At 41.0% G+C, this 16,583-nt stretch overlaps 1 protein-coding gene across 1 annotated transcript in view; it reads right to left on the bottom strand.

The window, feature by feature from the left end:
• AKAP9 (A-kinase anchoring protein 9) overlaps nt 1-16,583 on the bottom strand; it is a 91,128-nt gene that overhangs the window by 58,375 nt on the left and 16,170 nt on the right. The window contains exons 4-12 of the mRNA XM_053467674.1: nt 15,408-15,461; nt 14,780-14,941; nt 10,014-10,169; nt 9,434-9,631; nt 6,232-8,622; nt 5,379-5,592; nt 4,428-4,549; nt 4,185-4,296; nt 3,556-3,641 (exon numbers count right to left, since the gene is read on the bottom strand). Of these exons, the coding sequence (XP_053323649.1) occupies nt 3,556-3,641; nt 4,185-4,296; nt 4,428-4,549; nt 5,379-5,592; nt 6,232-8,622; nt 9,434-9,631; nt 10,014-10,169; nt 14,780-14,941; nt 15,408-15,461 (3,495 nt within the window). The remainder of the gene's footprint in view (nt 1-3,555; nt 3,642-4,184; nt 4,297-4,427; nt 4,550-5,378; nt 5,593-6,231; nt 8,623-9,433; nt 9,632-10,013; nt 10,170-14,779; nt 14,942-15,407; nt 15,462-16,583) is intronic.

Below are 16,583 nucleotides of genomic sequence, written 5' to 3'. Positions count from 1 at the left end.
CCCATATAGTTTATCTCACGGTGAAGCTCTTATACCCACACGCATCCCTTATACACACCCGAGTCACACTATGTGCCATTCTTTTTATCTCATTATTTGTATTAAAATGCCAGAAAGCAAAAGTGTTAAAAGGCCCTAATAAATGAAATACATTACACAGAATGGGATCAAAACATTTACTACTGCGAACATTTTTAGATGAAAAAGTTCCATTTTATTCAGTGGAACAAAACACTGATCACATTATTCTTCACGATATTCTGGTAAGAAACTTTTATTTCTTTATTAATTCATGTAGACTATTTTTTTCCATATTTAATAAAAGCTATGACTGAGACATGTAGGGGGTTAAAAGGCATATCATGGGACAGAGTGGCATATAGTGGGTATAAGGCATTCATGGAGGCAGAGTGGCATGAAGGGGGTTAAAAGGCATATCATGGGGCACTCTGCCTCCAGAAAAGCCTTATGCCCCCTATATGCCACTCTGCCTCCCTGATATGCTTTATACCCTCCTATATGCCACTCTGCCCCATAATATGCCTTTTAATCCCCTATATGCCACTCTGCCTCCAGAAATGCCTTTTACTCCCTATGTCACTCTGCCTCCAGAAATGCCTTATACCCCCCATATGCCACTCTGCCTCCCTGATATGCTTCAACCCTCCTATATGCCCCTCTGCCCCGTGATATGCATTTTAACCCCCTTTTTGCCACTCCACCTCCAGATATGCCTTTTGACCCCCTATATGTCACTCTGCATCCAGAAATGCCTTATACCCTATATGCCACTCTGTCCCATGATATGCCTTCTAACCTCCTATATGCCACTCTGCCATATAGGGGGTTAAAAGGCATATCATGGGACAGAGTGGCATATAGGGGGGTATAAGGCATTTCTGGAGGCAGAGTGGCATAAAGGGGGTTAAAAGGCATATCATGGGGCACTCTGCCTACAGAAAAGCCTTATGCCCCCTATATGCCACTCTGCCTCCCCAATATGCTTTATACCCTCCTATATGCCCCTCTGCCCCATGACATCCCTTTTAACTCCCTTTATGCCACTCTGCCTCCAGATATGCCGTTGACCCCCTATACGTCTCTCTGCATCCAGAAATGCCTTATACCCCTATATGCCACTCTGGCATATAGGGGGTTAAAAGGCATATCATGGGACAGAGTGGCATATAGGGGGGTATAAGGCATTTCTGGAGGCAGAGTGGCATAAAGGGGGTGAAAAGGCATATCATGGGGCACTCTGCCTCCAGAAAAGCCTTATACCCCCCTATATGCCACTCTGCCTCCCTGATATGCCTCAACCCTCCTATATGCCACTCTGTCCCATGATATGCCTTCTAACCCCCTATATGCCACTCTGCCATATAGGAGGTTAAAAGGCATATCATGGGACATTTTTGTTTACTTTATATGGCAAGCCGATCCAGCTTGCCATATTAAATAAAAAATAATATATGCCACTCTGTCCCATGATATGCCTTCTAACCCCCTATATGCCACTCTGCCATATAGGAGGTTAAAAGGCATATTATGGGACATTTTTGTTTACTTTATATGGCAAGCCGATCCAGCTTGCCATATTAAATAAAAAATAATATATGTCACTCTGTCCCATGATATGCCTTCTAACCCCCTATATGCCACTCTGCCATATAGGGGGTTAAAAAGCATATCATGGGACAGAGTGGCATATAGGGGGTATAAGGCATTTCTGGAGGCAGAGTGGCATGAAGGGGGTTAAAAGGCATATCATGGGGCACTCTGCCTCCAGAAAAGCCTTATGCCCCCTATATGCCACTCTGCCTCCCCGATATGCTTTATACCCTCCTATATGCTCCTCTGCCCCATGATATACCTTTTAACCCCCTTTATGCCACTCTGCCTCCAGATATGCCTTTTGACCCCCTATATGTCACTCTGCATCCAGAAATGCCTTATACCCCTATATGCAACTCTGGCATATAGGGGGTTAAAAGGCATATCATGGGACAGAGTGGCATATAGGGGGGTATAAGGCATTTCTGGAGGCAGAGTGGCATAAAGGGGGTGAAAAGGCATATCATGGGGCACTCTGCCTCCAGAAAAGCCTTATACCCCCCTATATGCCACTCTGCCTCCCTGATATGCCTCAACCCTCCTATATGCCACTCTGTCCCATGATATGCCTTCTAACCCCCTATATGCCACTCTGCCATATAGGAGGTTAAAAGGCATATCATGGGACATTTTTGTTTACTTTATATGGCAAGCCGATCCAGCTTGCCATATTAAATAAAAAATAATATATGCCACTCTGTCCCATGATATGCCTTCTAACCCCCTATATGCCACTCTGCCATATAGGAGGTTAAAAGGCATATTATGGGACATTTTTGTTTACTTTATATGGCAAGCCGATCCAGCTTGCCATATTAAATAAAAAATAATATATGTCACTCTGTCCCATGATATGCCTTCTAACCCCCTATATGCCACTCTGCCATATAGGGGGTTAAAAAGCATATCATGGGACAGAGTGGCATATAGGGGGTATAAGGCATTTCTGGAGGCAGAGTGGCATGAAGGGGGTTAAAAGGCATATCATGGGGCACTCTGCCTCCAGAAAAGCCTTATGCCCCCTATATGCCACTCTGCCTCCCCGATATGCTTTATACCCTCCTATATGCTCCTCTGCCCCATGATATACCTTTTAACCCCCTTTATGCCACTCTGCCTCCAGATATGCCTTTTGACCCCCTATATGTCACTCTGCATCCAGAAATGCCTTATACCCCTATATGCAACTCTGGCATATAGGGGGTTAAAAGGCATATCATGGGACAGAGTGGCATATAGGGGGGTATAAGGCATTTCTGAGGCAGAGTGGCATATAGGAGGACACACTTACATACACACACATGCCGATTTTTTTTGTTCTTAACAAATACAAAAAACATACAGTACAAAAAATACATTATTTTACTCACCTTCTACTTCTCTTGACTTCTTGGCAGCTGCACACTGTTCTCCTCTATGCTGACAGGATGCCACTGACCTGACATCCGGTGCTGCAGCAGTCTGAGCGCGAGGGGGCGGAGCTTCCACCTCACGCTGCTCCCATCACTATGCAGCCATCAGGCTGCTGGGAATGTAATCTAAACGGCCGGTGCGTGCTGATGCCGCCGGCCGGAGCTACTTTAACACTTTATTTTTATTATTTATATGGTAAGCTGGATCGGCTTGCCATATAAAGTTAAAAAAAAAAAGTATTAAAGCAGAGGCGGCCGGCGGCATCAGCACGCATCGGCCGTTCAGATTACATTCCCAGCAATCTGATGGCCGCATAGTGATGGGAGCAGCGTGAGGGGTGAAAGGTCAGTGCGAGGGGGCGGAGCTTTCACCCCTCACACTGCTCCCATCACTAGACGGCCATCGCACACGGCTGAGAAAAGAACATCTGAGGGATCCAAAGAATACACAGTAATTGGAGTTCCCATAGTAGAGGCTTAAATGTTCCTTTTACCTAATATACAAATCAGATAAATCTACTTCCTTTACCTTTTCCAGCGAGTTGTAAACACCAGTCATTCGTTTATATTCTTCACAAAATTTGTCAAGAACCATTGCAAGATGTGTATGCAAATCTGTGTGAAAGAAACTTAATTACTAATGGGAATCCCCAGCAAAACACGATTATTGAATTTAAAAATTTAAAAACACAATTTCTGTAACAGATGCAAATGATAATATATATTTATGGCTTTCTAATCTATCTGTAAAGTGAAAAAACATGGAGAGACAAACAACAGAGAGATATGGGAAAAAAGAAGAAAGAGATACATATAGGTTCGTGTGTATAAAGACCCATGACCCCGGCATTATTGAACGTATATAATAAATATGAAGTGTGGGATATTATGTATGGAATATTGAATATGTATGGGCTATATACATTTATACAGACTTATTATAGGCTATGACTTGTTTAGGCCAGTTTTATGCTTATGCTTTAGGCTTTTATGATCACAGCTTAAGTATACAGATAGGCGATTTAGGGATCAGAAGAGCTATATTAACTAGAAATGTTATGCAGTCACCTCTGAAGCAAAAATGTTTCATGTGCTGCCCATCGATGTAGACTACAAATGGTTAAGATGGGTTATCTTTGAACAAAACCAAAGCCGTACCTCGTGCATCAGGCAACGGTTCTGGTAAAGACGGCATAAACTGCGGGCATTCTGCCTTCTGACGCTCCTCAGCTCTCTCTGCAGTCGGGTTTTGGAGAGCATGCTTAAACCGCTGCATGTAGAAACAGAACATACCGTAGTATCGTGAAACAGTAACACGCATTCTCAATACACCGTTTTAGGTAGAGCTTCGTGAAAGTGCAGAATTTTATTCACTCCCATAAAAGTAGAAAACCGACAAACCTGATGAAACCGATCGCGTTCCTCACTCAGCTTCTTCATCAGCAGCTCGGTTATAACGCGACACGAAGCGATATCACCGCCTGCAACAATCACGGGACAGTCACTACAATCTTCCACCACAGCTAGAAAATGATGTTATTTGGATAAAGAAACAGCTAAAACAGCAACCTAGCTTGGGATTTCCTCCAATTTAAGCATTAATGCCGTTTAGGAACTAAAAATGTAAGTATGTTATTTTAAATACTTGTTTGGACCATGTATGGGGAGTTGACACCGTAGTACTGGTCCAAATGGAGTACCTTAGTGGCCCGCCACAGTCGCAGACATACATTGTTGGCATCTATACGGCCGCATTTCCAAATAGAATTGAAAAGAGAATGACCTACGAAGAAAACTATTGGGTCCTCAAACCATACGGGACTCTCCATCAATGGTGTACAACTACTCAAGGGTCACAAACAGGCCGAGCATTATGTGTATCTTTATGAAAACAAGCGTTTGAGATGCCAAATCCTAATACTGTGACCGGTTTGCAGCCCTCCAGGTCTGGGACTCTGCCCCGGGGGCACAAAATGTCTCCTCTCATATCTTGCTTTTTATACCAACGATGAAAAGCTTTGCAAAGATGACAACAAAACTCACCTTTGTTACCCGTACTATAAAATATATATCCCAAAGCATACTATATAACGACATGCTCAATGTTTTAAAGCTATAAATAACAATAAAATGCAGTAACCACCAAGTAGTGGCCACATTGTACACTAGACTAGGTTAGCTAAGCTCTTCCCGCAGCAGACCCTCATAAAAGTTGGTTCTTCATAATGTATAGTGGAGTCGGGGAAACTAATCTCTCCCTTTAATGAGTAGAGCCCTCAGAGGTTACAATATGAATTTACTTGTCATAGAACATATCCATTTTATTCAAGTACATCTGAAATGTATTATTACCTGTCTGTAGTGCCTGGAAGGCATGCAGTTCTTCTGGGCGTCTTTCCTGCAGCTCCTGAAGCTTTTGCTCGTGAACGCGGAGCATCTCATCTTTAAGGTTGCACAGCTCGCTCTCCTTCTCCCTTTGGAAGTTTTCCCGTATCAGGTCCATGTGAGCAGCGTGAATCTGATTAAGGCTAATGCGTTGGGCTTCCAGCTGCAATCTCATATCGGCCTGTGCCAAAGAATCACGCAAACGGCAGTAAATAGGGGGCGCTGAAAATCATCTCTTTGTTTTCAGTCTTTGTCTGGCGTAGTGTGTCCCCACCCCACCCCACCATTATTACACCCGTTTCCACTTGTTATAAAAAGCCTATTTCTGATTTAATCATGGTATTATCACATAAATGGATAGCTTTTATGGGCTTGCAATTTACTTACAGCCCACAAGGACTATAATAACGACTTCTCCTGCTTTCTACGAGGACACAGCAATATTCATTCTGACCATTATGACATGTCATAACTAAAAGGACACACTTATAGGGAGCACATGCAAAAGAAAAAATGCATTTTACACTAAATAACTTAAATAGGGGATCTGGTGTTCCTGAATTATTTATTGACAGTGATCAGAAGGTTTAAGTAAAGTGGAATTCAAAAGAACACAAGAATCTTATAACTATCTGCTCATCAAAATACAATTTCCAGATTTTACTTATAATCTGGAAAAGGGGTTTTATTGTCAGATTCCCAAGATTAAGAAAATCAATGCATTTATTTAATAAGCTTAGATATTAACTCTTTATTTATGTTAACAGGAGTGTTTAAGTGGGTTCATAAGACATGTCAGGGTCTTCCCATACGGACTCACCTGCTCTTGTTGCAAAGACGATACGTGATTTTGAAGTTGGTCTCGTTCAACTTGCAAGGTTTTCAAAAGGAGGGACTCATGCTTCAGTTTCGATGTCAAGTCCTGCAGCCTTTCTACAAGAGACTTTCTCTCGTCAGCTACATTTGGATCTTCTTGTTGAGAACCCGTTACAGCAGGTGAACAGGAAGAGGAATAGTTGTTTGGATCAATGTTTTCCTTACATTTGTCCACGTTTGCTAAACATTTGCCCTCAGAAGAGAAGTCAGTCTTTGACATTAAAAAGTCTCCTTCTTTGTTAATTTGGACAGAATAATTATTCTTTGCCCTAACTTCCTCTTCTAGCCTCTGGTGATTAGATAACGCACGGTCTCTTTCTTGACATAATGATTTCACTTGTTCCTTTAACTGATTAATTTCATCTTGCTTCCATTGAAGTTGCTCGGAGAGACCACAAAGTTTGAGAGAGAGTTCTTGTCTATCGCGTTGGGCAGTTTCCAGTTTTTCCATGAGCTCTGTAGTATCTTTCTCCACGACTTCCACACTTTCCAGCGTATCTGCCTTGACCAGTTTTGGAGAACCGTCCTTGACCGTGACATTGTGCTCAGCAGAAGCGCCTTTCAGCTTGGCCAATTCCTGATTAAGAACATCTAGTTTTACTTTGTACTCTTCCTCTTGTCTCAGTTTGCTGTTTTCGACTTGTTCTTTTATGTTCAAAAGGCAGGCATATTCTTCTTGGAGTTCCTGGTAGTTCACCTCAAAATTCTTTTCGGCGAAGGAAAACGTGTTCTTTTGTCTTTCAATCTCTTCTTTTAACTGATGTTCTAGATTGTGAAGTTTTTTATTTTCCTCTCTGAGAATTTCTATTTCATTCTTTAAATCAAGATATTCAGAAGCTGTTCCATCAGGCAGATTTTTTCCATAATCTGCATTGTTGTGTTTTTTCAAGGCATTCTGTAAAGTGCTATTTTCATCTTTGAGAAGTTTATTGTCGATCTCTAGAGCTGAAAGCCTTTCACTGAGGGCATCTTTATCCCGAACTTCGTTTTCCAGCAGTTCTATTCTAAGTTGTAGCACTTGGACTTCTTGCTCTATAGTACCATTTTCCTTTTCTTCTTTCCTAAGAGAATCCAGTTCAGCCTGAAGCTCGCTAACCCGAACCATCATCGCCTCCGATTTGGGCTCATTTACAGACTGCAGTAAATCTTTCAGCTTGGAAATTTCCATCATCAGATAATTCTGCTTGGTTATTAAGCCATCTCTTTCCGACTGCATATCACCGATGGTCTGACCCATTTCCTCTTTCAGTCTATCCATCTGCTCCTTATATCGCGTATCGAGATTATCTTTAAGATTCTCGATGTTTATCCAATGTTCTCGAGTTAAATCCTCTTTGAGCTTTGTCAGTTCCTCTTCTTGACTGAACAAAAAATGTGTTCTAAGTTTCTCCAGCTCAGCTTCTTGAGACTCTGCCATCCTGTCCAAAACGGCATCCTTTTCCCTCTCGAGCATCTCAAGTTTGATCTTGTAATTGGTGACCTCAGCTTCATGTTTTGTTTCCAGCTCTTTGGTGAATGCCTTTGCTGTTGCCAGTTCTGATTTGAGGTGGTCAATAGTGACAAGCAAACTGTTGGTTTCATTGAGTTTGCTTTCTTTTTCGCTAAGGCTCTGTTTGACTTTGTGAATCTGCTCTCTGGCAAAGCTCAGATCCTGCAGAAGGTCTTCAATTTGCCTCTGTAGAAGGGACTTTTCTGAGGAAACAGCTTCGAGTTGTTGGGAAAACTCTTCCTTCATTTTACTCCTTTGTTCATCTGAACGCTGCAGTTGTGAATGTAATTCACCGATTCTTGTATGGAGGGACTCGATCTCTGCGCTGGTCGCCCTGATCTCTGCTTGCTTAGAGACGCTGTCCACTTCAGCTTTGTGCTGAGCGAGGAGCTTCTCGACCTCTACCGTATGCTGCTTGACAAGCTCTTGCTTCATCTGCACAATCTGCTGCCCGTACATTTCATCGAGCTCGGCCTGAAGCTGTTCCACTTTCCTTTGTGTCTCCACTTCCATTCGGTGAACAATGTCTGCCTCAGATTGGGTGTCTTTGTGATGTTTTTTCTGAAGATCTTCGACGGCTCCCATTAACTGCTTAATTTCCTCTGAACACCGTCTCTCTTTTTGTTTGGAAAGGTTTAACTCTTCGGTAAGGCTGTTTATTTCCCGTTGTCTTAGGGTTAACTGCTCGTTCAGGTCGATCACAGACAGGTCAGCTGCAGAAATCCTTTCAATTAACTGGAGTGATTTCTTTTCTTCTTCACCTAGTGCGGATTTTAAGCTGTTAACACTCAAATCTTTCTCAGAGAGCTTTTTCTCATAAGCGATTTCCAATTCACTCTGTTGTACCTTAAAAAGATAAAACATATGCAAAAAAATGTGTACAGTTCACGAGAAGAAATGTTTTCCAAAAAAGCACAACAGCAGCCTTTGTCTTTTGTTAATGATATCAATGAGACAAATAAAACAGGACACGGCTTTGCTCAGGCATTAAAACCGCAACTATAAAAGATATTCTAAAACAACATATAGGAAGGGTGTTTATTGATATCTGAATTTACCTTTTCACACTAAAATATTGTTTGGGTAAGTAATAAGGATATTTGTATATATATGTATGTGTACCAGGGTGGGTCCAGCTCGATTATTCTGAATAATAATGCTGGGTTGTAGGATCTCTCTAATTAAGATGTATTCATCATATTCATGCCATAGACAATAGCCATAGGTCACAGGTGTACACATTAGAATAACAGTATCCCTGGAGACTACATTTATTTTACACATAATTAAAATAATTATTCAGCATTATCCAGAAACCAAAGCACAAACTGAGGAAGGATATCATATGGATGGTGTGCGTTCTCTTTTAGGAAATGTAAAATAGTCATAGGTCCAAAAGCCATATATTTTATATACTAACAAAAGTCACAGAAATGAAAATGGGAAACATGAAAATATTAGCTTGTCTTTATAATAAAACCGGGTACAGGATACACTTTGCAAAACTGCATTTATTTTAGGGCATGCAAATTGGTACAGAAGTTATGTAGTGGTGGAGCGCTTCTATCTCATTCCGCTTCTCTCCTGGCAGCTTCTACTGAAGCCGGGACATGTAAGGTGGAAGCATGCAGAAACCTCTGTCGATTCTTACACAAACCTGTTGAACATTCTTGATTTCCGCTTGCAGACCCACAATGTGGATTTGGTAATCAGCATTTTCTTTTTGGTAACGTTTCAGCTGGCGTTCCTGCTCTTCCAGCATTTGCTGGTATGTTAGTAGCTGTTGTTTGGTCTGAAGAAGGTCCGCCGCTGTACTCGATCGGCTCGTGCTCCTTATGGTTTCACTGGCCTGCAGCTACACACAGTGGAAGAGACAATCAGGGCCATACAGAGAACATTTAAAAAGTGACATTACGAGACAAGCTGCGTTCATAGTGTTTACTAAATCGTTAAATATTAAAAACTACTTTTTGCCAGTGTAAAAAAAGTCACTCAGCATGTTTGAGGTCTTGAACAGTTTAGACACTTACTTTGCATTACATATCTGAAATAAACATTGAGCTTTTGCTCCTGTGTTTCAATGCAACTACATTTCAGAGACGGGTTGACTCCTTTCTCTAGATAGAAAAATTCCACAAGCAAGGAATCTCTCATCTTCATAAAGTATTAACAAGTGACCAGACTAAAACTCCAACAGAGCCAATCAACCTAGCTTGAAATGAATGATGTTTTCTTACATGTTGAAATTGGATCTTTAGATTCTGACTCTGCTCCGTAAGTTCCAGAAACTCCCTCATGATGTCATCTTTTTCTTTCCTGGCTTGTTGGAGGTTTGCAGTGAGCTGGGTAATGATGTCATCTCTCTGTTTAACAGCAGTTTCAAACTCTTGAAGCTAAGCAATAAAACAGAAATGAAACCGATTATTTACAAAGACTAACTATTATTATTAGTACATTATTTTACATAAGAAATAAAACCCAAACACTACTAAATCTTCTCTCTATAGTCCCTCCTTACCTCATATTTCCGGAAGGTGAATTGTTATGTTACATACTGCAGAGTATGATAAATATGCAACAAATAACGATAAAAATAATAATCGAATAAAGATGTATAAATAAAAAGTATACAATGTATATTCTTATACTCAACCGAGTAGTACACCAAAGAGCTACTACTTGGGGAAGACAGCTACCCCAATCAGCAGCAGGGCAAGCGTGGGAACTTCTGGGCTCTGGGCATACCGGGGAACTTCTGGGCTCCAGCTACCCTGAGCCTTCCCTTGCGGGACGCGGCCAGGACTGCCCACTGGCGTTGGTGGGAGGTCCCACTGGTGTTGGTGGGCGGTCCCGCTGGCATCGGTGGGCGGTCCCGCCGATGTCAGTGAGAAACACCGGTGCTTCACCCGAAGAGTTCCCAGGTATGGTGATCGCCATAAATTCACCAAAATCCATGGGAAATAAGGAATCCAAGATTTTGCTAATGGGGAAATAGAAATATGCGGGAATGGATGCGATAAAGTGATTTAAAGAAGAGGATGGAAAAATGCTACAGGGGATTGCGAAAGGGAAAAAGATAATTTGGGAGAGTGATGGACAATCTGTCTTATCCCCATGTCAGCCACATGTTCCTGCAGATGTGACTATTCCATCGGCTGCCATGATAAACCTAGACTTAAACAGTAGACTTGGGCCAAAGGGAAGTAGTGGACATAAGTATTTGGAAAACAAATAACCTGGCAAGACGAACACAACATAAAAATATCACACAGGAGAAATGGGGTAAAATAATCGAGGAAACATATGTAACGGTAACATCACGATCAGACTACATAAAATAGTAAATGTAAAATCTGCGGTACAACAGCCCCAATTTTAGGAAACATGACCAAATGCTATGAATTTTAGATATACAAGAGCCTTCAGATTGTACTTAATGATTCTATAAAATTCCACGTTTTTGACTTGAGTGAGAATTTTATAAAAAGCCAAACTGATCAAAATGTTTTTTTTGTTTTTATTTTCTATTTTAATTCCAACATGCATATACACTTGCAAACATTGTAGGGGCCTACACATTGTAAGATGATAGTTTGGCCAGATACCAGGACAGATTCTAGAACAGGCAGGTCACAAATGGGAACGCGACAACCGACACTGAACCGTACTATCTACAACAGGTTTGGGCCAATTGCTTCCTTCCAGCTGTTGTTGGATGAAACCCCCATTATCCTCAGCCAGTCTCATGGGTTGCACTCCAACAACCTCTGTAAATTGACCCAGCCTGATCTACACACAGATCAACTAAACAGCAGGGAACGGAATCATCTCACCATATAGTTGGCTGCCATCTGAGAAGAAAGGCGGCACACTGTTTTTCTGATGTGTAACTTGACATGTAAGGGAGATTTAATTAAAGACAAAATAAATCAAACACACGATTGTTACCCTAGGTTAAAAGTGATGGTGATTAAAAATAGCTTAAAAAAACTCATACACTCATTACTGGAAACATACCATGAGCCCTAAGACGTGCTTTCGCTGATAGCAAGTCGTGCTATGAAGGACGATGTAGTTGAAATCTAGGAGCAATGCATTCTAAACTTTTATTCACTAAAAGGTGAGTCGGCAGAACGGTTTTGGTTTTAACTCTTACTTCCCTATTCATTATAAAGAGAAAACACTGGCAGGTTTCTATGGTGAAAAGGGTATAGCTGGCCCTGAATAATGGATAACTCAATGTGTAGGGGAGATTGGAAACTAATTTAAATTGCTCACTAATTTAACTATACATAATAAAGGGCCAACCAAGTTCTTCCTGCGGCAGAAGCTCACTGGGGCTGGAAATTTGCAATGCACAAGTAAAATAAAGGAGCTAAAAAACACAACTCTCTTTCCATTTATTGAATAAACAGAACCAAGATTATAGACAACAACTAGAAATCAGTTGCATCACTAGGGGGTGCAGACTGCTCCGGGTGACACCATCAGCGGGGATGACACCAGAAGCTGCTGTATTCTGGTGACCTGTCCTTCACCCCCAACCAACATGGACCTGGTTTTCTTTCTTCTGGGACACTACCCCAGATGATGTACGTGTGGTACGGGAGGAGGTCCATCAGGATGACACCGACACTAATGACCCCACTGCTAGATCTAGATCAGAAATCAGGGTTTACTTTTACCTACAATGGTCAGCCAAATGATAACATTCTGTTATCTTATCTCCTGGTAGGCCATACCTGCAACACCTATATGTTAAATAAAAACACATTTGTCAACATGAGGGTAAAATCTGCTGGGGAATAAGGGGATTTTCTCCACAAATATTGGGATCCCCCATACAGGAAGAAAGTACACCAATGTATTGCTACACTTTCTTCTATCTTGGCTCTGCTAGTCCTGCATCAACAGCAGTCTTCCCAGTGAATTCATCCTGTGCCTTATTTCTCGGACAGTACAATAGGTTACCAAGTCTCTTTATGGTAAAGGAAGACATCAGAGCTATGGAGGAGCTGCATGAAGTTATTGACATTTTACTTGCAATTCCACACATAGCCGATGGGGCACCCATTGTAAAAGGGAGCCAAGCATATACATGGGCTGGACTGGAGAGAACCCACAGGGTACATTGTCGGTCAAACATCATTTGGGCTGCTTTATTACTAGGGCAAAAGTTGGGACCTGACCCTTCAGGATGAATGTTTAGCTCTTACCTGTTGACAAGCATGCAATGCCATCATTTTCTTATTATATTCCATAAATGTTTAAGTATTCTGAGTTTTTCATTGTTTCATCGTCAACAAATTTGCGACTTCAACAAGCAACCATTCAACTAGTCTACAACACGCCAAATATACATTGCACCTTCCAAAATACTTCTACTACTACTGCCTCAAGTTAAACTAGTCGAGCTAGTTAAACTAGTACTAAAGTGATTAAATTAGAAAGCACTGTTTGGTTATGCATGCCAGTGATTGGGATAAAATTATATAACGTTGCCCCAACTTTGATTACGTGAATGATTACCAAGTAACAATGTTGCGTTAAATAATAAGACAGTGTTTAATGAATAGTCATCCGGTGTTCTCCAGATCTAAACAACAACTACCTAGAAGCAAAAGCTGACCGTAAATAACCTTTTGCATTATCAATAGAAGTGTCGGAATAGTGAAAGGCATTTTCTAGATGCCCACTTATCAAGAGGCAAAATTATATTCTGATCTCTTAAACCGATCGCCTTTTAATACATGCCAGTATCTTGCTTGCCTTAGCAACAGTTGCCTGCGATTGTGCAAATGGATCTGCTATTCAGCAGTATGGTGTCAGGAAAGATGAATACCTGGTTATATATGAAACAGAACTATTTCTGGGTGGACAATCTCCGGCCACTCAGCTGCTACAGACAGATGTAAAGCTCGGCCAGATCTGTAGCAGCTGGAGGGCCATCCCTGGAAGAATCAAAGTGACAGCTCAGAATTGACATAATAGCCACAGATTCGATCATCAAACACAACAATACGGTATTCTGTGCAACAGGTGTATGGCTAGAACAAGAGGAAGACATAAAGAACAGCTAAGTATGCTTGTCCTCTAACAGAAAACGCAGTGAATCCTTTAAATAGCCTTTCCAGCAGAGGGAGCGAGGCCGACACAGCGGACAGGTTCAACAATGACCGAGGCTAATCAGGACATACATCATATCTGTAAGCTGTGATATGGGCTAGATGATAACTAAATACAAAATTCAACAGCTGGTATACCAGGACATCATACAGAGCACTTTTTTTGTCATTGGTATCATTAGAGGTTAACGTTTAATGAGAATCTAAGAACAATGGCATAAGAACAAGAACTTGTGCTTGGGTCCTATCCCAGTGAGACGAGTAAGAGGGAACTCAAAAGCCCTGCTTCAGCATTTCCAGTGTATTCTATCTACAAACTGTAAACACATATGGGTACGGGCACACACTTTTTGACATATAGCAGTTCAAAATAGTGTTATTTTAGCACTGTACAATCACACATTTAAGAGTTTGTGTTAAAGAAAACCAGATGGGCGGATGGCATAGAAAAAATTCTTAATCAATTAGTAATAAGGCAAGACAATCATTCCACCACAACTCCCATTACTGCAGCAGCTCACATCAGGTCGGGCTGCCTCCCCTCTTGTTTGCTTCATACATTTCCCAGATACGTTGGTTAGTTCCTTGTCTGTATCGAGTACAGATTTCATTGGTATATAAACACCGTCACAAGCGTTACAAGCCTCTGCTTTGAAGATCTGGGTGTTCCACCTTTTTCGGAACGCTTCCTCTTTGAACGATGTTATGGACTAAGGTCCAGCCGTAGTTGGAGAGAAACAGGATGACGTTTCCCCCGTTTTTTTTGATCTTCTAATCTTTTTTAGTAGATACGGCTCTAAACTTGTAAACTGCACTGGCATATATAAAATATCACAATTAAACATTCACAAAAAGCAGATATATGAAAATACACGTACCTGCTGCAAGCCTTCTGTGCCATAAGCTGACCGCATCTCCTCCAGCTCTCTGTTCAGCTCCTCGATCTCTTGTTGCTTTCCGGCAAGCTCGTCCTCCATCACCTCAAGCCGTGTCTGGGTACCATGCTCGGAGTAAGTCTCTCGGACGGCAAATTCTTCCTCCTGAATCAATCCAAGTCGGTTAACAAACCCCGCATTGATAGATCTGTACAGTAAAAGCACTGCTCTCTCTATTCACTGCCGCCAGTAGCATATAAAAAAAAATACTAATAAAAAAAAAGGAATGATTATTGCCATGACAACCATTTTGTTGCTGAGATCATTTGCGCCTCAAAAGCACCGATACACTTCCACCAAATTTCCTTCTGCGTGTAACCCCCCCCCAAAAAAAAACGGGCACAGGAAAAACAGGATTATTATTTTTTTCTCCCTCCCTAGGTTATTATTATGCAACAGATCACAAGGATGCGGAGGATGAAGAAGCAGAGAGGGAGAGAACGCTTTAGTTTGTGTTAAAGGAAAGTCTTGGTTAAGTGGACGGCATCGCAGAAAAGTTTAACCGCTTACAGGAATAATGTTATGTGCTTTGGGTTAGTGACAGCGCACATACGCTACAGATATACTGTACCCTCAATAGGTTTGATGCATTGTTTGCTGTCAGCACTTCATTGTCACCAATTACCTATAACAATAATTTCCAGTATCAAAAATGATCATTATTAAATCTATATAATATTTTTATAGGTTTAAATATAGGAGGGGGAGCAGGATACTAACAGTGCTTTTCCACGCTATAGGATGTTAAGCAAATAAACCTTAAAATATTAATTATATTTTAATATTTCAAAATACCGTATATAAAAATATATATTTTTTTGTTTAATCTCATAAATAACTTATATTACATATTTAAGATATTTAAGACACGAGGCCGCTCATTTACATCCACCTGCTGTTTAAACACAGTTTCGCCGGTACAGCGGGGTTGGAGTTGCATGAGCCCGGTTGTTCCGTATAAATACAGTCGGTACCGGTGTACGTCCACATCGAGAGAAAGCCACAAAAAGGTGACAAAACTCTCCATTGCATACAGCACGGCAGGGAAAATTAAACAATTACACAAATAAAGAGATGTCTAAGACATATAAAGACATTTAGTATGCCAGTATTTTATTCCCCTGCCAGGCTACATGGGCACAGCACTAGGTTGGAACTGAATAAGCACTGAAACGTTTCAAGCCTTTTCAGTTTCTATAACTTGTTTTGCGTCACGAGAATAAAGCGTGTATGGCCAAGAACAAAAAATACAATTGTATAATTTATTTTATATATATATATATATATATATATATATATATATATATATATATATATAAAACAAACATGCATGGGACAGCATGTGGCTATTCTGAAGAACAGGCCTTACGGTCAGAGTCTTTACATCTGGAAAGTGGGCAGACTCGACGGCTGAATGGTTATCGGCTGTCACATTCTATGGTTCTGGGAAAGGTTTGAGTACTTAAGTAGTAACAAAGGTATGTTCTAAGCAAGGTGATAGAGCACCTTTTAAAAAGGAACATATAAAAGAGTAATAATAACTGCAGGGGCCACTTCGGTATGTGTAAAAGCTTCAATCATCTGCATGATGGTTTCGTGTTTGTCTCTCCAACAGAAGTAAATATCTAAACGCCAAATGTTCTATACTGCCAAAACACACTCTCTTAACCCCCTTTGGGCATATATTATTTCTAACCATACTTTAACCCCTGGAACGATTAATATTTCTACAATCAGGAACAACTCA

Source organism: Spea bombifrons, chromosome 5 (genome assembly GCF_027358695.1).
Source record: "Spea bombifrons isolate aSpeBom1 chromosome 5, aSpeBom1.2.pri, whole genome shotgun sequence".
NCBI lineage: Eukaryota > Metazoa > Chordata > Amphibia > Anura > Pelobatidae > Spea > Spea bombifrons.
This window is presented reverse-complemented; position numbering and strand designations above follow the sequence as displayed.